The 15,915-nt window shown below is 44.9% G+C and overlaps 1 protein-coding gene and 1 long non-coding RNA gene across 2 annotated transcripts in view; both read right to left on the bottom strand.

Annotated features, from left to right (window-relative positions):
- The window catches only part of LOC132584623 (uncharacterized), a 37,899-nt gene that overhangs the window by 18,222 nt on the left and 3,762 nt on the right, over positions 1-15,915 (bottom strand). The window contains exons 4-9 of the mRNA XM_060256525.1: positions 15,408-15,731; positions 14,918-15,244; positions 4,766-5,074; positions 1,827-2,153; positions 865-1,179; positions 92-261 (exon numbers count right to left, since the gene is read on the bottom strand). Coding sequence (XP_060112508.1) covers positions 92-261; positions 865-1,179; positions 1,827-2,153; positions 4,766-5,074; positions 14,918-15,244; positions 15,408-15,731 — 1,772 coding nt within the window. The remainder of the gene's footprint in view (positions 1-91; positions 262-864; positions 1,180-1,826; positions 2,154-4,765; positions 5,075-14,917; positions 15,245-15,407; positions 15,732-15,915) is intronic.
- LOC132583759 (uncharacterized) lies at positions 6,259-7,029 on the bottom strand. Its single transcript, XR_009556216.1, has 2 exons — positions 6,867-7,029; positions 6,259-6,583 (listed from the first exon to the last, which is right to left on the bottom strand). It is a non-coding gene; the product is annotated as an uncharacterized LOC132583759 (long non-coding RNA).

A 15,915-nucleotide genomic window follows, 5' to 3' on the forward strand; every position in this document is an offset into this window, starting at 1 on the left:
AAATGGATGGGATAGTAGTTGGGAAGAGAGTGTTTTCCAGATGTGTTCTCTGTTGCTGTGATAGGACTCAAAACCCTCTTCCCCTTTTTACCTTGAAGAAAGTGACAAGGCCCCCATAGAAGAGTGCAAGAAGAAAGAGGATCAGGTAAGTGGAGACCCTGTTCCAGGCAGCATCCATCTCAGGTAGTTCACTGTATTCATCTTCTGTTTCATTGCAGGTGCCACAGATGTCAGCAGTTGTGACAGCACAGCCCCAGGAATCTGCAGAAATGAGGTGAGATGAAAAGGTCATTCCATGGAGAAGAAGAAAAAATCAGCAGAGAGAGCATGAGCAAAAGCACCTCCATCAACAAGGCTGATAGAACGAAGAGACACAGGGAAATCTCCCAGAGGCGTTATCCACATATCTTTGGTGTACCTACTGGATCAGGCCAGAGATCCACATAAGTTCAGCATCCCACGTTCCACAGTTCCTACTCAATGCTTCTGGGATAACCTACTACCACGATATGAAAGAAATAGCCGTCTCCCTGATGTTGGCCCCAAGTAACCGGTGTTCATTTTTTGAAAATGAAGTTTTGTCAATGAAACATTCACCTTATCAAGATGCACAGTGCTCCTGAGAGCATTTGGTAGAGTGGGTTTTGTCAACACTAGAAGAACAAAGAAATATTCCTTGGAGTATTATGTACTGTATACATAGTAACTGAGACATAATGTAAGTGAGAGGAGCACTACATTGAAGGATAAAAGAGAACAATTGTGGACCAAACAATGAAAGAAGCCAAGAAAAAGAGACCATCTTTGTAATGAAGGAATTTATCTGGTGATATATACAGACAGCACAGTTAAGGTGCATTTTACCAGAATGAGAATTGATTCTTCTAAATATGATATTTGCAGAGGAGACATGAGCTACAAGGCACATGTAGGAGACACCCATCATCCATTGGCTTCTGGGGACTTCGAGGATGCTGAGTAAAGAGCATCTGTCTCTTTTGTGGTCACATTTCAAGTCATGGGCATCATGGCCCTTCAGTGACATCTCCATATTCTCCTCCTGCCATTTCACAAAAACTTCTCCTGGGTAGAAATCTGTAGCTATGCAGAATATGGTTACATTTAAGTCTTCTTGGGAGGACTGCTGCTGGAGGGAGACTTTGGGGGACTTCATAGTGCCTGTAGTAGAAAATATGTACACATGAAAATGGGAACAAAAAGGCGAATTTGTACTACAGATTTATATTGCCTAAGAAATATTCCTTCCTCGAAATCTTTACAACTGTAAAGGGTAGGGGATAAGGATTTCCGATAGCATTTTTAGTATCCAACTATAATTTGCAGAATTCATTGTGAAAATCTATAAATTAAACTGTCATAAGAACAGGGACAAGTTTTTCTATAACTTTTTTTTTTTTTTTGAGGAGGAAAGCACAGGAACGCAGTTCTGGCTGGATTGGTGCCAGGGGGTGTGACCTAATATGCAAATGAGTTCTTGCTGGGCTTTTGCTACAAAAAAGCCATGTGTGAAACAATGGTGATGTCAGAAGGTGTGGCCTAATATGCAAATGAGTCCATGCTGGGCTTTTCTACCAAAAAAGCCCTATATCCAGTGATTTCATCCCTTTGTTCAGAGGGTTTTACATTTGCAGAAGAAACTGGGAGCTTGCTCAGTAGCATCCAATTCCAGCTGCAATCAAAACCACTTTTTAGGTTGACCTGTCATTCAAGTTATGATTAGTAACTTTATTATGTTCCTGAACCTCCTTGTCATCACCTCATGTGCTCAGTGTCCACCCCACCTCACTCTTGCCATAAATTCTCACCATTCCTTCTCTCGTAGACTTGTTTGACTTCTCCTAATCCAGTAGAAATGCTGCAGGTGAACTTTATGGTGCCTTTCCATTCAGCAAGGTTCACCATCAACTGGCTATGTATCAAGGCAGTGCTCGTGGTTTTATTCAAGACTTCTGTGGACACAGCTTGAGTGCTGGCAGGTTGTCCATCCATAAGCCAAATGACTGTCCAGTTCATCATTGCATCAGCAAGGGGTGCCATGCATGTTAGAGCTGCACTTTTGTTTGTAAAGAGGTCTTCAAAGGATGGGGGTTCAATGGTCATAATTGTTGTGTTGATGGGAGCTGAGACCATTCCTTGAAAAATAAGCCGTCATGCATATTTTATTGAAGAGCATCTCTCATTAGTTACTTCATCTGCCAATATTTCATGACTAAAAACACAATATATTTTATGTTGGAATACCCAGTGAGACTTAAACCAATAAAGTTTGAGATGTTTATATCAGAACTAGGGAGAAGAAAGGGAGAAGGTGACACTTATCTCCCTGCCTAGAGTCTTTTCCACCACTACTGTGGAAAATGAAAGAGTTTTGATTGAGAGCCATGAAGCATTCAGGAAACTAATACTCAGTGGAGTGACATGGGTTCAATCCCAGGTACAACTGATTCTACCTTCTCCTAATCAATTGATGAGTTTGCTGCCTTCTTCTGAGATAAACCATAGCTGTGGTTTGGTATAGTGGTTAAGTGTAGTGGTAGAGCCAATTTGGTGTAGTGGTTAAGTGTGCGGACTCTTATCTGGGAGAACCAGGTCTGATTCCCCACTCCTCCACTTGCACCTGCTGGAATGGCCTTGGGTCAGCCATAGCTTTTGTAGGAGTTGTCCTTGAAAGAGCAACTGCTGTAAAAAGCTCTCTCAGCCCCACCTACTTCACAGGGTGTCTGTTGTGGGGGAGGGAAGGTAAAGGAGACTGTGACCGCTCTGAGACTCTGAGATTCAGAGTATAGGGTGGGACATAAATCCAATATCTTCTTCTTCTATCATCTAGTGTCAGAGGGGCTGTGCATCAGTGGTAGAGCATCTGCTTGGCATGCAGAAAGACCCTGGTTCAGTCTCTGGCATCTCCAGTATGGATCAGGTTGTAGGTGATGTGAAAGACCTCACCCAAAGACCCTGGAGAGACCTCAACCTGAGACCTTGGAGAGATGCTATCAGTCCAAGTAGACAATACTGACCTTGATGGTCTGATTCACTATATGGCAGCTTCACATGTTCATGTGCTTATTGCTAGAGCAAGTGAATAACCTATTCTAGACAGTCATCTGTGTTTAACTTTTGATAAAGTTCCTCATCAAAGGCTCCTTAGAAAGCTTGAGAGTCATGGAGTAAAAGGACAGGTCCTCTTGTGGATCAAAAACTGGCTAAGTAATAGGAAGCAGAGAGTGAGTATAAATGGGCAGTCTTCGCAGTGGAGGACGGTAAGCAGCGGGGTGCCGCAGGGCTCGGTACTGGGTCCCATGCTCTTTAACTTGTTCATAAATGATTTAGAGTTGGGAGTGAGCAGTGAAGTGGCCAAATTTGCGGATGACACTAAATTGTTCAGGGTGGTGAGAACCAGAGAGGATTGTGAGGAACTCCAAAGGGATCTGTTGAGGCTGGGTGAGTGGGCGTCAACGTGGCAGATGCGGTTCAATGTGGCCAAGTGCAAAGTAATGCACATTGGGGCCAAGAATCCCAGCTACAAATACAAGTTGATGGGGTGTGAACTGGCAGAGACTGACCAAGAGAGAGATCTTGGGGTCATGGTAGATAATTCACTGAAAATGTCAAGACAGTGTGCGTTTGCAATAAAAAAGGCCAACGCCATGCTGGGAATTATTAGGAAGGGAATTGAAAACAAATCAGCCAGTATCATAATGCCCCTGTATAAATCGATGGTGCGGTCTCATTTGGAATACTGTGTGCAGTTCTGGTCGCCGCACCTCAAAAAGGATATTATAGCATTGGAGAAAGTTCAGAAAAGGGCAACTAGAATGATTAAAGGGCTGGAACACCTTCCCTATGAAGAAAGGTTGAAACGCTTAGGGCTCTTTAGCTTGGAGAAACGTCGACTGAGGGGTGACATGATAGAGGTTTACAAGATAATGCATGGGATGGAGAAAGTAGAGAAAGAAGTACTTTTCTCCCTTTCTCACAATACAAGAACTCGTGGGCATTCGATGAAATTGCTGAGCAGACAGGTTAAAATGGATAAAAGGAAGTACTTCTTCACCCAAAGGGTGATTACTATGTGGAATTCACTGCCACAGGAGGTGGTGGCGTCCACAAGCATGGCCACCTTCAAGAGGGGGTTAGATAAAAATATGGAGCAGAGGTCCATCAGTGGCTATTAGCCACATTGTGTGTGTGTGTGTATATATATATATATTTGGCCGCTGTGTGACACAGAATGTTGGACTGGATGGGCCATTGGCCTGATCTAACATGGCTTCTCTTATGTTCTTATGTTCTTAACTATATCTCCACCATGTCTGTAACACATCTGCCTCACAACTAGCAACCAATCAACTAATCCATTATATGCACAATCACAGTCAACCAATATCCTTGCCACCATTTTACCCACCAGCAACCAATCACTAGACTTATATTATTTCTGTCCTTACTCCTACTCAACAACCAGAATGCCATGCTGGAGTAGAAATCTCATTAATAATACATAGTTAGCCCCTTTGGTTGCTCTATGTGTAGAAAGGCATCTTGTTAATAAATCTAAATAAGAAATGACATCCAGCCTTGGTGCTCTAGTATCCTAATAAGATGTATGAAGAATGACTACTTTGTCCGGTTAATAATGAGGTAAAAGCACTCCATAGATACCCAGAAGAACTCTCTCCTATATTAGAATCGACTTCTCTCTGTTAAAAAGATTTTGCATGCTATTTACTTTCATATTTTAACTTACCAGAAGAATGTAGGACTTTCTTAATCAAAGTGTTACTTGAACTGTGGTTGACGGTGCATGTATATGTTTGGGGTTTTCTCCAATCTTCTTCGCTGAATTCCAAGTTGCAGCTCTTCTGATACTTTCCATCACTGAGGGCCACCAGGGCTGAAGAGTTAGAACTACAGGTGAGGTTTGTTCCTGGGACACTCCAGTGAATGTCTATATTTTTTGGCTGGAAACCAGTAGCAAAGCAGATGAGTTTATGTCTTGCCTCTTTCTCAGAGGTGTGGAATGCCATAACTTGAGGGGAAGTTGGTTCCAGGGAATCTGAAATGAAATGGTTGACTTTTGGGATTCATGACACACTTTGTTTCTTCTGGACACAGTGTTTTATGTGAGTTTTAAATCCTGGGTTAGACAACAGATCTAGCAATGCCACATTTTAATACTCTACATGTACTTGAAATTTTAGGGCATTTTCACATTTGAGGAATAACAACAATAGCATGCAGTGCAGCCAACCCATGGTACCCCATGAAGTTCCACCTCATTTTCAAGGCAAGAAATCAGCAACGGTGGTTTGCCATTGCCTTCCTCTGCATAGCAACCCTAGACTTCCTTGGTCAAATAACCATGGTTAACCATCCTTAGCTTCCAAGCTCTGACAAGATTGGGCTAATTAGGGCTATCCAGGTTGCTATTCATACTTATATGGAAGTAAATCATGCTTTATACCTCCTGTATTAAAATGCCTGATTCTACTGACTTCCATGGTACCAAATTCTAGTGGCTTAGAGGATAAACTAACACAAGTGTATCTTGATGACTGCATTTCCAAATGGTAATTTGCAACTGTGAACTGCCATCCATGCCCAAACACCACAGGCAGAGCATTTCTACCAGCTGAAGGCACCTAAGACACAATATTCCAGGGGTGGCCACCGGTAGCTTTCCAGAGGTTTTTTGCCTACAACTCCCATCAGCCCCAGCCATTGGCCATGCTGGCTGGGGCTGATGGGAGTTGTAGGCAAAAAACATCTGGAGAGCTACCATTGGCTACCCTTGGAATATTCTTCCATATAGGAACTTTGGTGAGATTGTTGAGTGAAAGATGTTCAGTTGTGAAAGATTTGTATCACAGCAGCATAACCCTATGATTGGTCTTCAGTTCCAGTAGAATGTACCATCAAGCTGTAGTTGGCTTATGTTGACTCCATAGTGTTTTCAAGGCAAGATACACTCAGAGCTGGTTTACCATTGCCTGTCTGCATGTAGCAACCCTAGACTTCCTTGGTGGTCTTCCATCCAAGTACTAAGCAGGGCTGACTCTAAGATCTCATGAGATGGAGCTGGCCTCGGCCATCTGTTTTACGGCTTTATAATGACCCTAATGAGGTCAAAGTGAGAGTCCAGGTCAGGGCAGTCTTTATTTACCATGGCCTAAATAATAATAATTCATGGTTTGCAACTTTAAATTCCTTCCTAATCGCCAGACTTACCATAAAAAAATCTTACTGAGATTGTACATGTTAGGGGAGGATTCGTGACCCACCACACATGTATACTGGATTCTGCTTTCCCATTCAGAGGATGGGATTTTCAAGATGCTTTGTGTAGTAAAGGTGGGGCTTCCATCTTTAGCTGCTGGAACCCCTGTGATGTACTCAGAGGCATTGACATAGCTGTCATTCTTCTTCCACCTGAACAATATTTCCTCTGGGAAGAATCCGGAGGCTTTGCATTCCACCCAGGCTACAGCTTGGGAAGTCGGTTGCATCAGTTGTGTTGGTGACAGGGCAACCCAGGAGAGAGATGGAGCTTTAATTTTGTTTGAATCTGTGTGGAAGGGGAGGGAGATAGAAATGTTGATAAGGATGGCCCTAACATCTGGAGAGAGATCCTAATATTTTTATTTTGAAATAACGGTGATTCAGGAAGAATTGGGTATCTCAGTATTCATATATGGAATGTTGGCTTCACTTTACCTGAGAAAAATGGTCAGGGCTCATATTTCTATTTGGACGCCTCCCCCCACCCCTGCAACCTTTTGTTCCTACCAGTGGTACAGTATGATAAAGCAGTTGGTTACCACTTATATACTACTGAAATCTTCTCTCACCTTTATTGTTTTGGATGATTGCCTTCTTCTTTGGGAAAAGTGAGCAGAAATGAGAAAGTGTGCACTCGACTTTGCTTCCAGAATTCCAGACTTCTCTGGGGATGACCAACTGACTTTCTAAACTCTGGGTTTTATTTTTATGATTTTTGAGTTCCCCCTTTGTGCTGTTATTGCTGTAGTTGTCACCACCTACAATCCACGTGAAGTCGGTATGGTTTAGCTCATAGCCTACCACAAGGCAGGTCAAGAGGGCTTTCTTTTGGATGAGTAGTCCCTCAAGGGATGGCTTCAAGAGGTAGAGGCTGGGGGGTGGGATGCTGCCTTTACATGCTGGAAAGAAAAAAAAATAAACGTAGTAGTTTACAATGGACAGGGATAAGCCCTTGTTGGGGTGCAGAAGAAAGAGAGAAATGGAGCACTAGAAAGAGAATGGAAAAGGAAATGTGGGATGGGGTTCCTAACCTTATCACAATCAGACTTCAGAAATTCCACCCTATTTTCAATAGTGATGATGGAAATGAAGACCAACTTCCAGAGTATTAATGCCTCCATCGGTTAAATTAGCTGACGAGTGGATTGTAAACTTGGAATTGCCCAAGACAAGAGCACAGAGCACCAACTGGGGTAAAATACAGAGGAAGTTTCTCTTCTTGACAGTCTGGCTGCCTTAGCTCTAACAGGAGTCTTGGTGTGGGACAGTAGATGGAAGAGGGAATGTATGAATGTATTTTATGGACTATGGAAAAAGTCATGAAAAAAAAAGAGAGCCAAAGAATCTAAAATATTCACCTGTGCATTTGTTGATATGGCTTGTTTGGGAGATACTTGTTTTGAGTTGAGTAACCTTACAAGTATAATTCTGTAGTTTGTTCCATTCTTTAAGAGGTATGGTAAAGTTGCTGGTGCTATAGAATTCATCTTTTCCCTGAGGGCAGTCCTTCTTCAGGCTCTTTTGAACCTTTCCATCAGCCTCCCAGGTGACTTTGATGTCCTCTAGATAGCCATTAATGGAACAGAGTAAAGTGATGTTGCTGCTGTCACTTAGGCCTAGGCTGGGGCAGGATGGGTCGGTCCTGAGACTCAATGTGAGGGGTGTGGGCATAATCCAGTCTGAAGAAAGGAAGAAAGAAAGAAATATTCTTTCATCCAAGCTTGTTCCATGAGATTCTGGTGAAAGTAAGTTTTCCTTAGTGCTGATGACTTTAGAATAAAGCTAATCATACCCATATTTCATGGATGTTTGGGGAAAACAAATCCCTTCATTTGCCCAATCACTGTCCTTCCTTCTTTCCGTCACAATATATCTCAGTTTTCAGTTCAATTTGTCATTCAATCTTCAGGCCACACGGGACTTTTTTTGTTGAAAAAACCCAGCAGGAACTCATTTGCATATTAGGCCACATCTCTTGACATCACCATTGTTTCACACAGGACTTTTTTGTTGAAAAAGCCCAGCAGGAACTCATTAGCATATTGAACCACACCCCCTGACACCAAGCCAGCTGGAACTGCGTTCTACTAAAAAAAAAAAAAGCCCTGAGCCACATAATATCTTACCTTTGCCTCATAATCTACCTCTTCACCTTCCCATTCATTCATTCATTCATTCATTCATTCATTCATTCATTCATTCCCTGCTTTCCTTTATTATTGAACTGAAAGTAGCTCTCTCCCAGATGACCCCCCCAGGTTACTCGGTCTTTCACCAGTCACGGAGTAACGGGCGGGGGGGGAGGGGTGGCGTTGTTCATACGGGAGGGTTACTCCTTTCAGGCTCTCCCAGCCCCAAAGATCGATGGTATCAAATGTGCCGGTCTGACGTGGGATGTTGGAGAGGGGTTGGCGATCTGGCTGGTGTACTGTCCGCCTAACGCACCAGCCAGCGCCTTACCATCACTATTGGAGGCAGTGGCGGGCTGGGCATTGGAGTACCTGGGGCTTATGGTCCTGGGCGACTTCAATGTCCATGCCGATGACACGGCCTCCACTCAGGCGATGGACCTAGTGTCTTCCATGGTGACACTAGGGCTCTCTCAATTTGTCACAACTCCCACTCATCAGGCCGGACACACATTAGACCTGATCTTTGCGTCTGGGATTTTGGTGAACGATATCGCGGTTGAAGCGGTTCCATGGTCGGATCACCTAGCCCTTAAGGCCCATATGGAGATGTCGCCCCAACCCTGTATGGGCGGAGAGCCTATTTTGGCTCGCCCCCGGGGCTTGATGGACCCGGAACGGTTCCAAATAGCCCTGAGAGATCCCTGGCCCACTAGCAATTCCCTCGATGACCTGGTGGAAGTCTGGCAAGGCCAACTATCCAGGGCTATCGACAAAATTGCACCCCGGCGCCTTCTGCGCCCTTGTGTGAGGCTGGCCCCATGGTATACCTTGGAGTTGCGCCAGCTGAAACAAGGGCTCAGACGACTAGAGAGGCGGTGGAGGCATACTCAGGATGAAGCGACGAGAACATCCTATAGAACGTTTATGAAGTCATATGAGATGGCAGTCAAGGCTGCAAAGAAGGAATACTTTGCAGCCAAGATTGCATCTGCAAATTCGCACCCAGCACAATTGTTTAGAGTAATTGGGGACCTTATAACATTGCCACAAGGCAAACCAAATGTTAGAGAATTAGAGATAGGCTGTGAGGCATTTGCGAAATACTTTGCAGATAAAATCTCGTCACTCCGCCAAGACCTGCCTATCACATTAGATACAGTAAGTGAAATTGAGGCTCCGCGCCTGTCTTCGGATTTAATGCTGGGCCACTTCGACCCACTCAGCCTGGAGGAAGTCGATGGAATCCTCTCTGCTGCTCGCCCAACAACATGCGATTTGGACCCTTGCCCCTCTTGGCTGATTAAATCTTGCCAGAGGGAGCTTAGATGTCCTTTACGGGACATCATAAATAGATCCCTCTTAGAGGGGCATTTTCCAACACCTTTGAAAGAGGCCTTGGTTCGCCCCCTCTTGAAAAAATCTACAGCAGACCCGGCCGAATTGGCAAATTATCGACCGGTGTCTAATTTACCATTTTTGGGTAAAATTATTGAGAGGGCAGTGGCGTTGCAGCTACAGAGATTTCTAGATGACGCTTCTGTCCTAGACCCGTGCTAGTCTGGTTTCCGACCAGGCCATGGGACGGAGACGGTCCTGGTCGCCTTGGTAGATGACCTCCAGCGGCAACTGGATCGAGGCGGTGTGGCAGTGCTGATGTTACTAGATCTGTTGGTTGCATTTGATACGGTCGACCATCAGTTGCTGATCCACCGCCTCCCCGACATAGGGGTTAGGGGGTTGGCCTTACAATGGCTCTCCTCCTTCCTCATGGGTCGGGGACAAAGGGTGGCAATTGGGGGTGAATGATCCCAGAGGCGCTCACTAGATTGTGGGGTGCCTCAGGGAGCAGTTCTCTCCCCGATGTTATTTAACATCTACATGCGCCTCCTTGCCCAGATTACCCGGAGGTTTGGGCTGGGTTGTCATCAATATGCAGATGACACCCAGCTCTATCTGCTAATGGACGGCCAGCCCACCTCCGCCCAGGGGAACCTGGACCGGGCCCTACACGCTGTTGCAACGTGGCTTAGGCTGAGCGGGCTGAAGTTGAACCCAGCAAAGACAGAGGTTCTCTGTGTGGGTCGTGACACTCTGGGTTAGGAAATATCTCTCCCGACCTTTGACAGTGCGCCGCTGAAGGCGGCGCAGCGGGTGAAGAGTTTGGGTGTTTTACTGGAGCCTTCACTATCAATGGAGGCCCAGATAACAGCCACTGCCAATTCAGCATTTTTCCATCTGAGGCGGGCGAGGCAGCTGGCCCCTTTCCTAGAGCGTCAGGACCTAGCAACGGTGATCCATGCGACGGTCACCTCAAGATTGGACTACTGTAACGCCCTCTACATGGGGCTGCTTCTGTGCCGGACCCGGAAGTTACAGCTAGTGCAGAATGCGGCGGCCAGGCTGTTGCTTGGTCTCCCAAGATGGGAGCATATACGGCCGGGGCTACGCGGACTGCACTGGCTGCCGATTGTATACCGGGTCCAGTACAAAGTGCTGGTCATTACCTTTAAAGCCCTATATGGCCGAGGACCGACCTACCTGAGGGACCGTCTCTCCCCGTACGAGCCCCAGAGAACACTGAGGTCAGTAGGAAAAAACAGATTGACTACCCCTGGGCCAAAAGAAATTAAACTCCAGAATACCCGCACACGGGCCTTTTCCTCCGCGGCCCCATACCTTTGGAATCAGCTCCCAGAGGAGGTTCGGGCCCTGCGGAACCTTGATCAGTTCCACAGGGCCTGCAAGACCACCCTCTTTAAACTGGCGTTTATGAATAGCTGAACTATAAGTGCATAACAAAAAAACATCAAAATCATCCAGTCCGGAGATCCACCATCAATACCAACTGACAGGCATAGCGTCAAATGATAATTACGGTTAGAGTTAATTTAATGCTATTAGATTAGTAACGGTTCTTAATTTAATGTATTAATTGGTTTTAAGGCTGATTCAATGTTTTATTAATGTATTATTATTTTCTGTTGTTGTTAGCCGCCCTGAGCCTGCCTTGGCGGGGGAGGGCGGGATATAAATAAAATTTTACTTACTTACTTTTACGAAAGCACAGAGATTTTAGATGTCCAAGAAAGTCTCCCATCCAGGTTCAGGCCAGAACCAGACCTACTTAGTTTCAAGAAGGCTATGTCAGTTCTAACAGTGGCCAGTCACCTAACTAGTTCTACCCTTACTTGCTTGCTTAATTTTGAAAGAGTGTCATCAGATCCAACTGGATAAAGCAATACAGAGGTTCTGGTAGTGTGGTGTGCTGTTATGAATATATTGTCCCACTTCACCTTTTCTGGAGACCTTCTTGAGAGATGTGGAATTTGATTCCTCATGCACCACCTCACAAGTATGGCTGTCCACTTCTTGCCACTGATAAAAGGTGACATTGATTTGGCTACTGGCTGTGTATCTTCCATTTGACATTTTTTGTTCTGTAAATGGTACAGCCTTATTCTGTAGACTATCCTTCCAACGGATAACTACTTTTTCAGGCCAGTAGTCAGATGCGACACATTTCAGCATTACCATTTTCTTCTCTTGGTCTACTGACTGGAGGAGTTCAACAGCCGGAGCTTGAGGTTTGGGTAGGTCTGTGAAGAAACTGCGGTTAGGAATAGTTCAAGAAGAAGGAAAAAGAAGAGCTACAGAAGATGACTGGGAAGACACGAAATTACCTGAACGAAGCAAAAGGAATCCTTCAGGCTCATTAGCAAGAGAAAGGAAGATATTCTTCATGAGCCAAGCAAGGTGAAGTGCAAATCAGGACCTCATGTGTCTTTCCTTTGTGGCTAGCAGGAAGAAATGAATCCATGCTGTGCAACTGGTACAAGAAGTTGATGGAACCAAATTCTGAGCGTGCCCAAAGGGTAGAGATGGAGGCCAAGAACCAGTCAGTGAATCCAGCGATACCTCATACAGAAGTATGGGTCGTCTGGAATTATGAATGACAGAGAACACTCCCTGATCATCCCATCTCTGGGCCAGGTTCAGAGAATGGTTCTAAGTGGAGGGCACTTACCTGCTTGTCTGAGGATCCTTGAGTAGTTTCCTCAAGGAGTGAAGCCCTTGCATATGTCATCCTGAGTTCACCCCTACGCTTTGATGAGCCTCCAAGTGAACAAACCATGCAGCTCCAAAGTAAGGTGAAGTGATAGCAAAACTCTGCCTGTGGTGTTTGATTTTGATGGCCTTTTCACGCATGCGAATGAGCACCAGCGTCACAGTGACTTGGAATTGCCTGTGTGCATTTGTACTGCAGGGATCCCAACAAGCCCCGAGCATTTTTGCTGAGGCCTCGAAATCTCCCCCATGATTTTCAAAGGAAGCTATTCTTCAGTAAGTGCGGCATCTTTTATTCAGATGTTTCATAGGTATTCAGTAGCCCAAACCAACAAGTGCTTACAAATGACCTTTGCTATGTCAGCCATTGCACTTGTCTGGGTTAGTTACATCACTTATTACCTTATTAGTTAACATATTTATACTGCAGCTTTCCCTTGTAGCTCAAGGCAACTTTGAATTCCAAAAATGAGATTAGCAAACAAACAAACAAACATGTGGCGTTTGTGGAAAGTCTCACCAAGTCACAGATGGCTTATGACAAACCACAGAGTTTTCAAGGCAAGAGAAAAACAGAAGTATGAACATATGAACATATGAAGCTGCCTTATAATGTTAGAGTATTTTGCACGCAGCAGAAGAGCTGAAGGAGAGGGACAGGCAAAAACACAGGAATTAATAGACAAGAGAAACAGCTGTATTCAATGGTAGATATATTTACCAGGAATAGTATCCAATATTCAGAGTCGTTGCCAGGCCAAGGTCATACACAGTAATCAGAGTCCTTTGAATCAGACCTTTGGTCCATCAAAGTCAGTATTGTCTACTCAGACTGGCAGTGGCTCTCCAGGATCTCAAGCTGAGGTTTTTCACACCTATTTGCCTGGACCCCTTTTTTGGAGATGCCGGGGATTGAACCTGGGACCTTCTGCTTCCCAAGCAGATGCTCTACCACTGAGCCACCTTCCCTCCCCAAGTAGTTTGCTATAGCCTGACTGTGTGTAGTGGCCCTGGTCTTCCTTGGTCTCTCATCCAGGTGCCAGCCAAGGCGAACCTGCTTATTGGCCAAGATCTTACAAGATTGGGCAGGGCCATCCAGGTCAGGGCACAACATGTACACCGTTTTTGCACACAGCTTACCTCGTAGTCACAATCCTGTTCCCTCCGCAGCGTCCGATCGGATTTCCCACCCTCTGCGCCAAAGTTACAGGAAGTGCCGCGGCTTCTGCGTCACAAACGTAAACCGCTAAAACCCAGTTTACGTTTGCTACGCAAAAGCCGCGGCACTTCCTGTAACTCCGGCGCAGATGGTGGGAAATCCGACAGACGCTGTGGAGGGAACAGGATTGTGACTGCGAGGTAAGCTATGTGCGAAAATGGTTGTAGTCAACATAGGAAAACCCAGGGCTTTTTTTGTAGCAGGAACTCCTTTGCATATTAGACCATACACCCCTGATGTAGCCAATCCTCCAAGAGCTTACAGGGCTCTTATTCCAGGGCCTACTGTAAGTTCCTGGAAGATTGGCTACGAGGTGTGGCCTAATATGCAAAGGAGTTCCTGCTATTAAAAAAGCCCTGGTAAAACCCCATATAGCAGGGGTGGCCAACAGTAGCTCTCCAGATGTTTTCTGCCTACAACTCCCATCAGCCCCAGCCAGCATGGCCAATGGCTGGGGCTGATGGGAGCTGTAGGCAAAAAACATCTGGAGAGCTACTGTTGGCCACCCCTGCCATATAGTATTTCCTCAAAAATAGACCCATAGCCAAACAAAGTGGGAGCCATTAGAGATAAGGAATGGGCTCTAGTAAGAGGACAAATGGGCCAACTAGAATGTGACAACCAGAAAACCAGAGTTTTTACACAGGAACATAGAGGAGAGTCACTATATTATAGTTGGTATTCATTTTCCCCAGGTAATACTCACGTTTTGTGACCACATTTCATTAGTGTGAGGCACTCTCAGGTCCACCTAAAGAGGACAGGATGGCTCCATCCTGACAACTACCCACCCTTCCTTTCTTAAGCCCCTCATCTGGTATGTTTTCCTGATGCATTGCCATTCTATGTGGCTGCATCAATGGCGATGTTCTCATTGTGGTTCAGCACTAATAAAAACATTGCATTAGGAGAAGAACCCTTGTGCCTGATCTTATTCACAAGTCAGTTTTGTACTCAAAACCTTTCAGTTGGGCAAGCATAAACCAATCAACAAACATTACAACTTGCATCAGAGTTTCCAGCAAATTTTTCCTATTGCTAATCAGCTTTGTAGCAAAGCCAAAGTGTTTTTGTCAAAGACAGGTGAGGGTAATTGTCCTTTCTTGCACTGATGGGGGCAAATGAAGGAACTGTTGAGACGTGATCATTCATACCAGTAATCTAACTGATCTCCAGAACCCTAGTGCTTGGAAGATCCACTTACCAAAGGATACTGTTTCATCAGCTGTGATTGGCTTGGGAGAGGAGGGATGGTGGACCACGCAGGTATAGCTGTCTCTCCCATTCCCTCCTTCATTCCTACCAATCCTCAGGATGCTGTAAGTGATGTAGACCTTTCCAGATGACATCACAGGCCCATTGTCATACAGTGATGTGTTCAGCAGCATGCTATTCTTCTTCCATGAGATGCTGATTTCCATTGGAAAAAACCCACTCACATCACACACAAGAATCTGGGCAATGTTGCTGTTGGAAGATATGTCACGGTAGGCTTGGGAGATTGTGATTATAGGCATCGTGGTTCGTATATCTAAAAGGCAATGGACAAGTTGAGATCATTATTAATGCAAATTAGAATTACGATTGCTTCTAAAGTTGGAGGAAGAGCAAGACAAAAATGTGGCAGAAAGACAGAAAACTCTTGCTAGGAGAGCATCCTTCTAGCACAATCAAAGCTGGGTATCTGTACTCACGTGTGTCTTTTTTGATTGTGACTTCTTTGGTGGTTTCTTTTAAGCACATGATGGCTACTTTGCACTGGAATGTGGTTCCCTGTTCCCATTGCTCTGGTGATACCGAGTGGCTACTTTTTGCATTCTGTTGGCCACCAGCTCCTGACTTCACAATTCCTGCCTGACGATTGGTGCTAGGCTTGCCATTTACATTCCAGGTGATTTGGATCTTTTCAAGGAAGAAGCCCTCCACGAGACAGGTGATGATGGCTTTCCCTTCAACCAGATCTCTGTAAGATGGTTTGGTGATTGTGGTGGTGGGTACTTGCATCAATTTATAACAGGCTGTGAAGGATCCAAGAGAAAGGGAATCTTGAATGATCAGACTTGGACTAAGAACAAACGTCACAGCTCTATGCACACCTACTTTGAGCGAACGAATTGACATGTACTTTTCAGTGAACTTGCAAAAGTTGGTTTGTTTGTCTTTTCAGTGATAAAAATGTTATTATAACATGCTTACAATTAT

The sequence above is a fragment of the Heteronotia binoei genome, chromosome 15 (genome assembly GCF_032191835.1).
Source record: "Heteronotia binoei isolate CCM8104 ecotype False Entrance Well chromosome 15, APGP_CSIRO_Hbin_v1, whole genome shotgun sequence".
Lineage (NCBI taxonomy): Eukaryota > Metazoa > Chordata > Lepidosauria > Squamata > Gekkonidae > Heteronotia > Heteronotia binoei.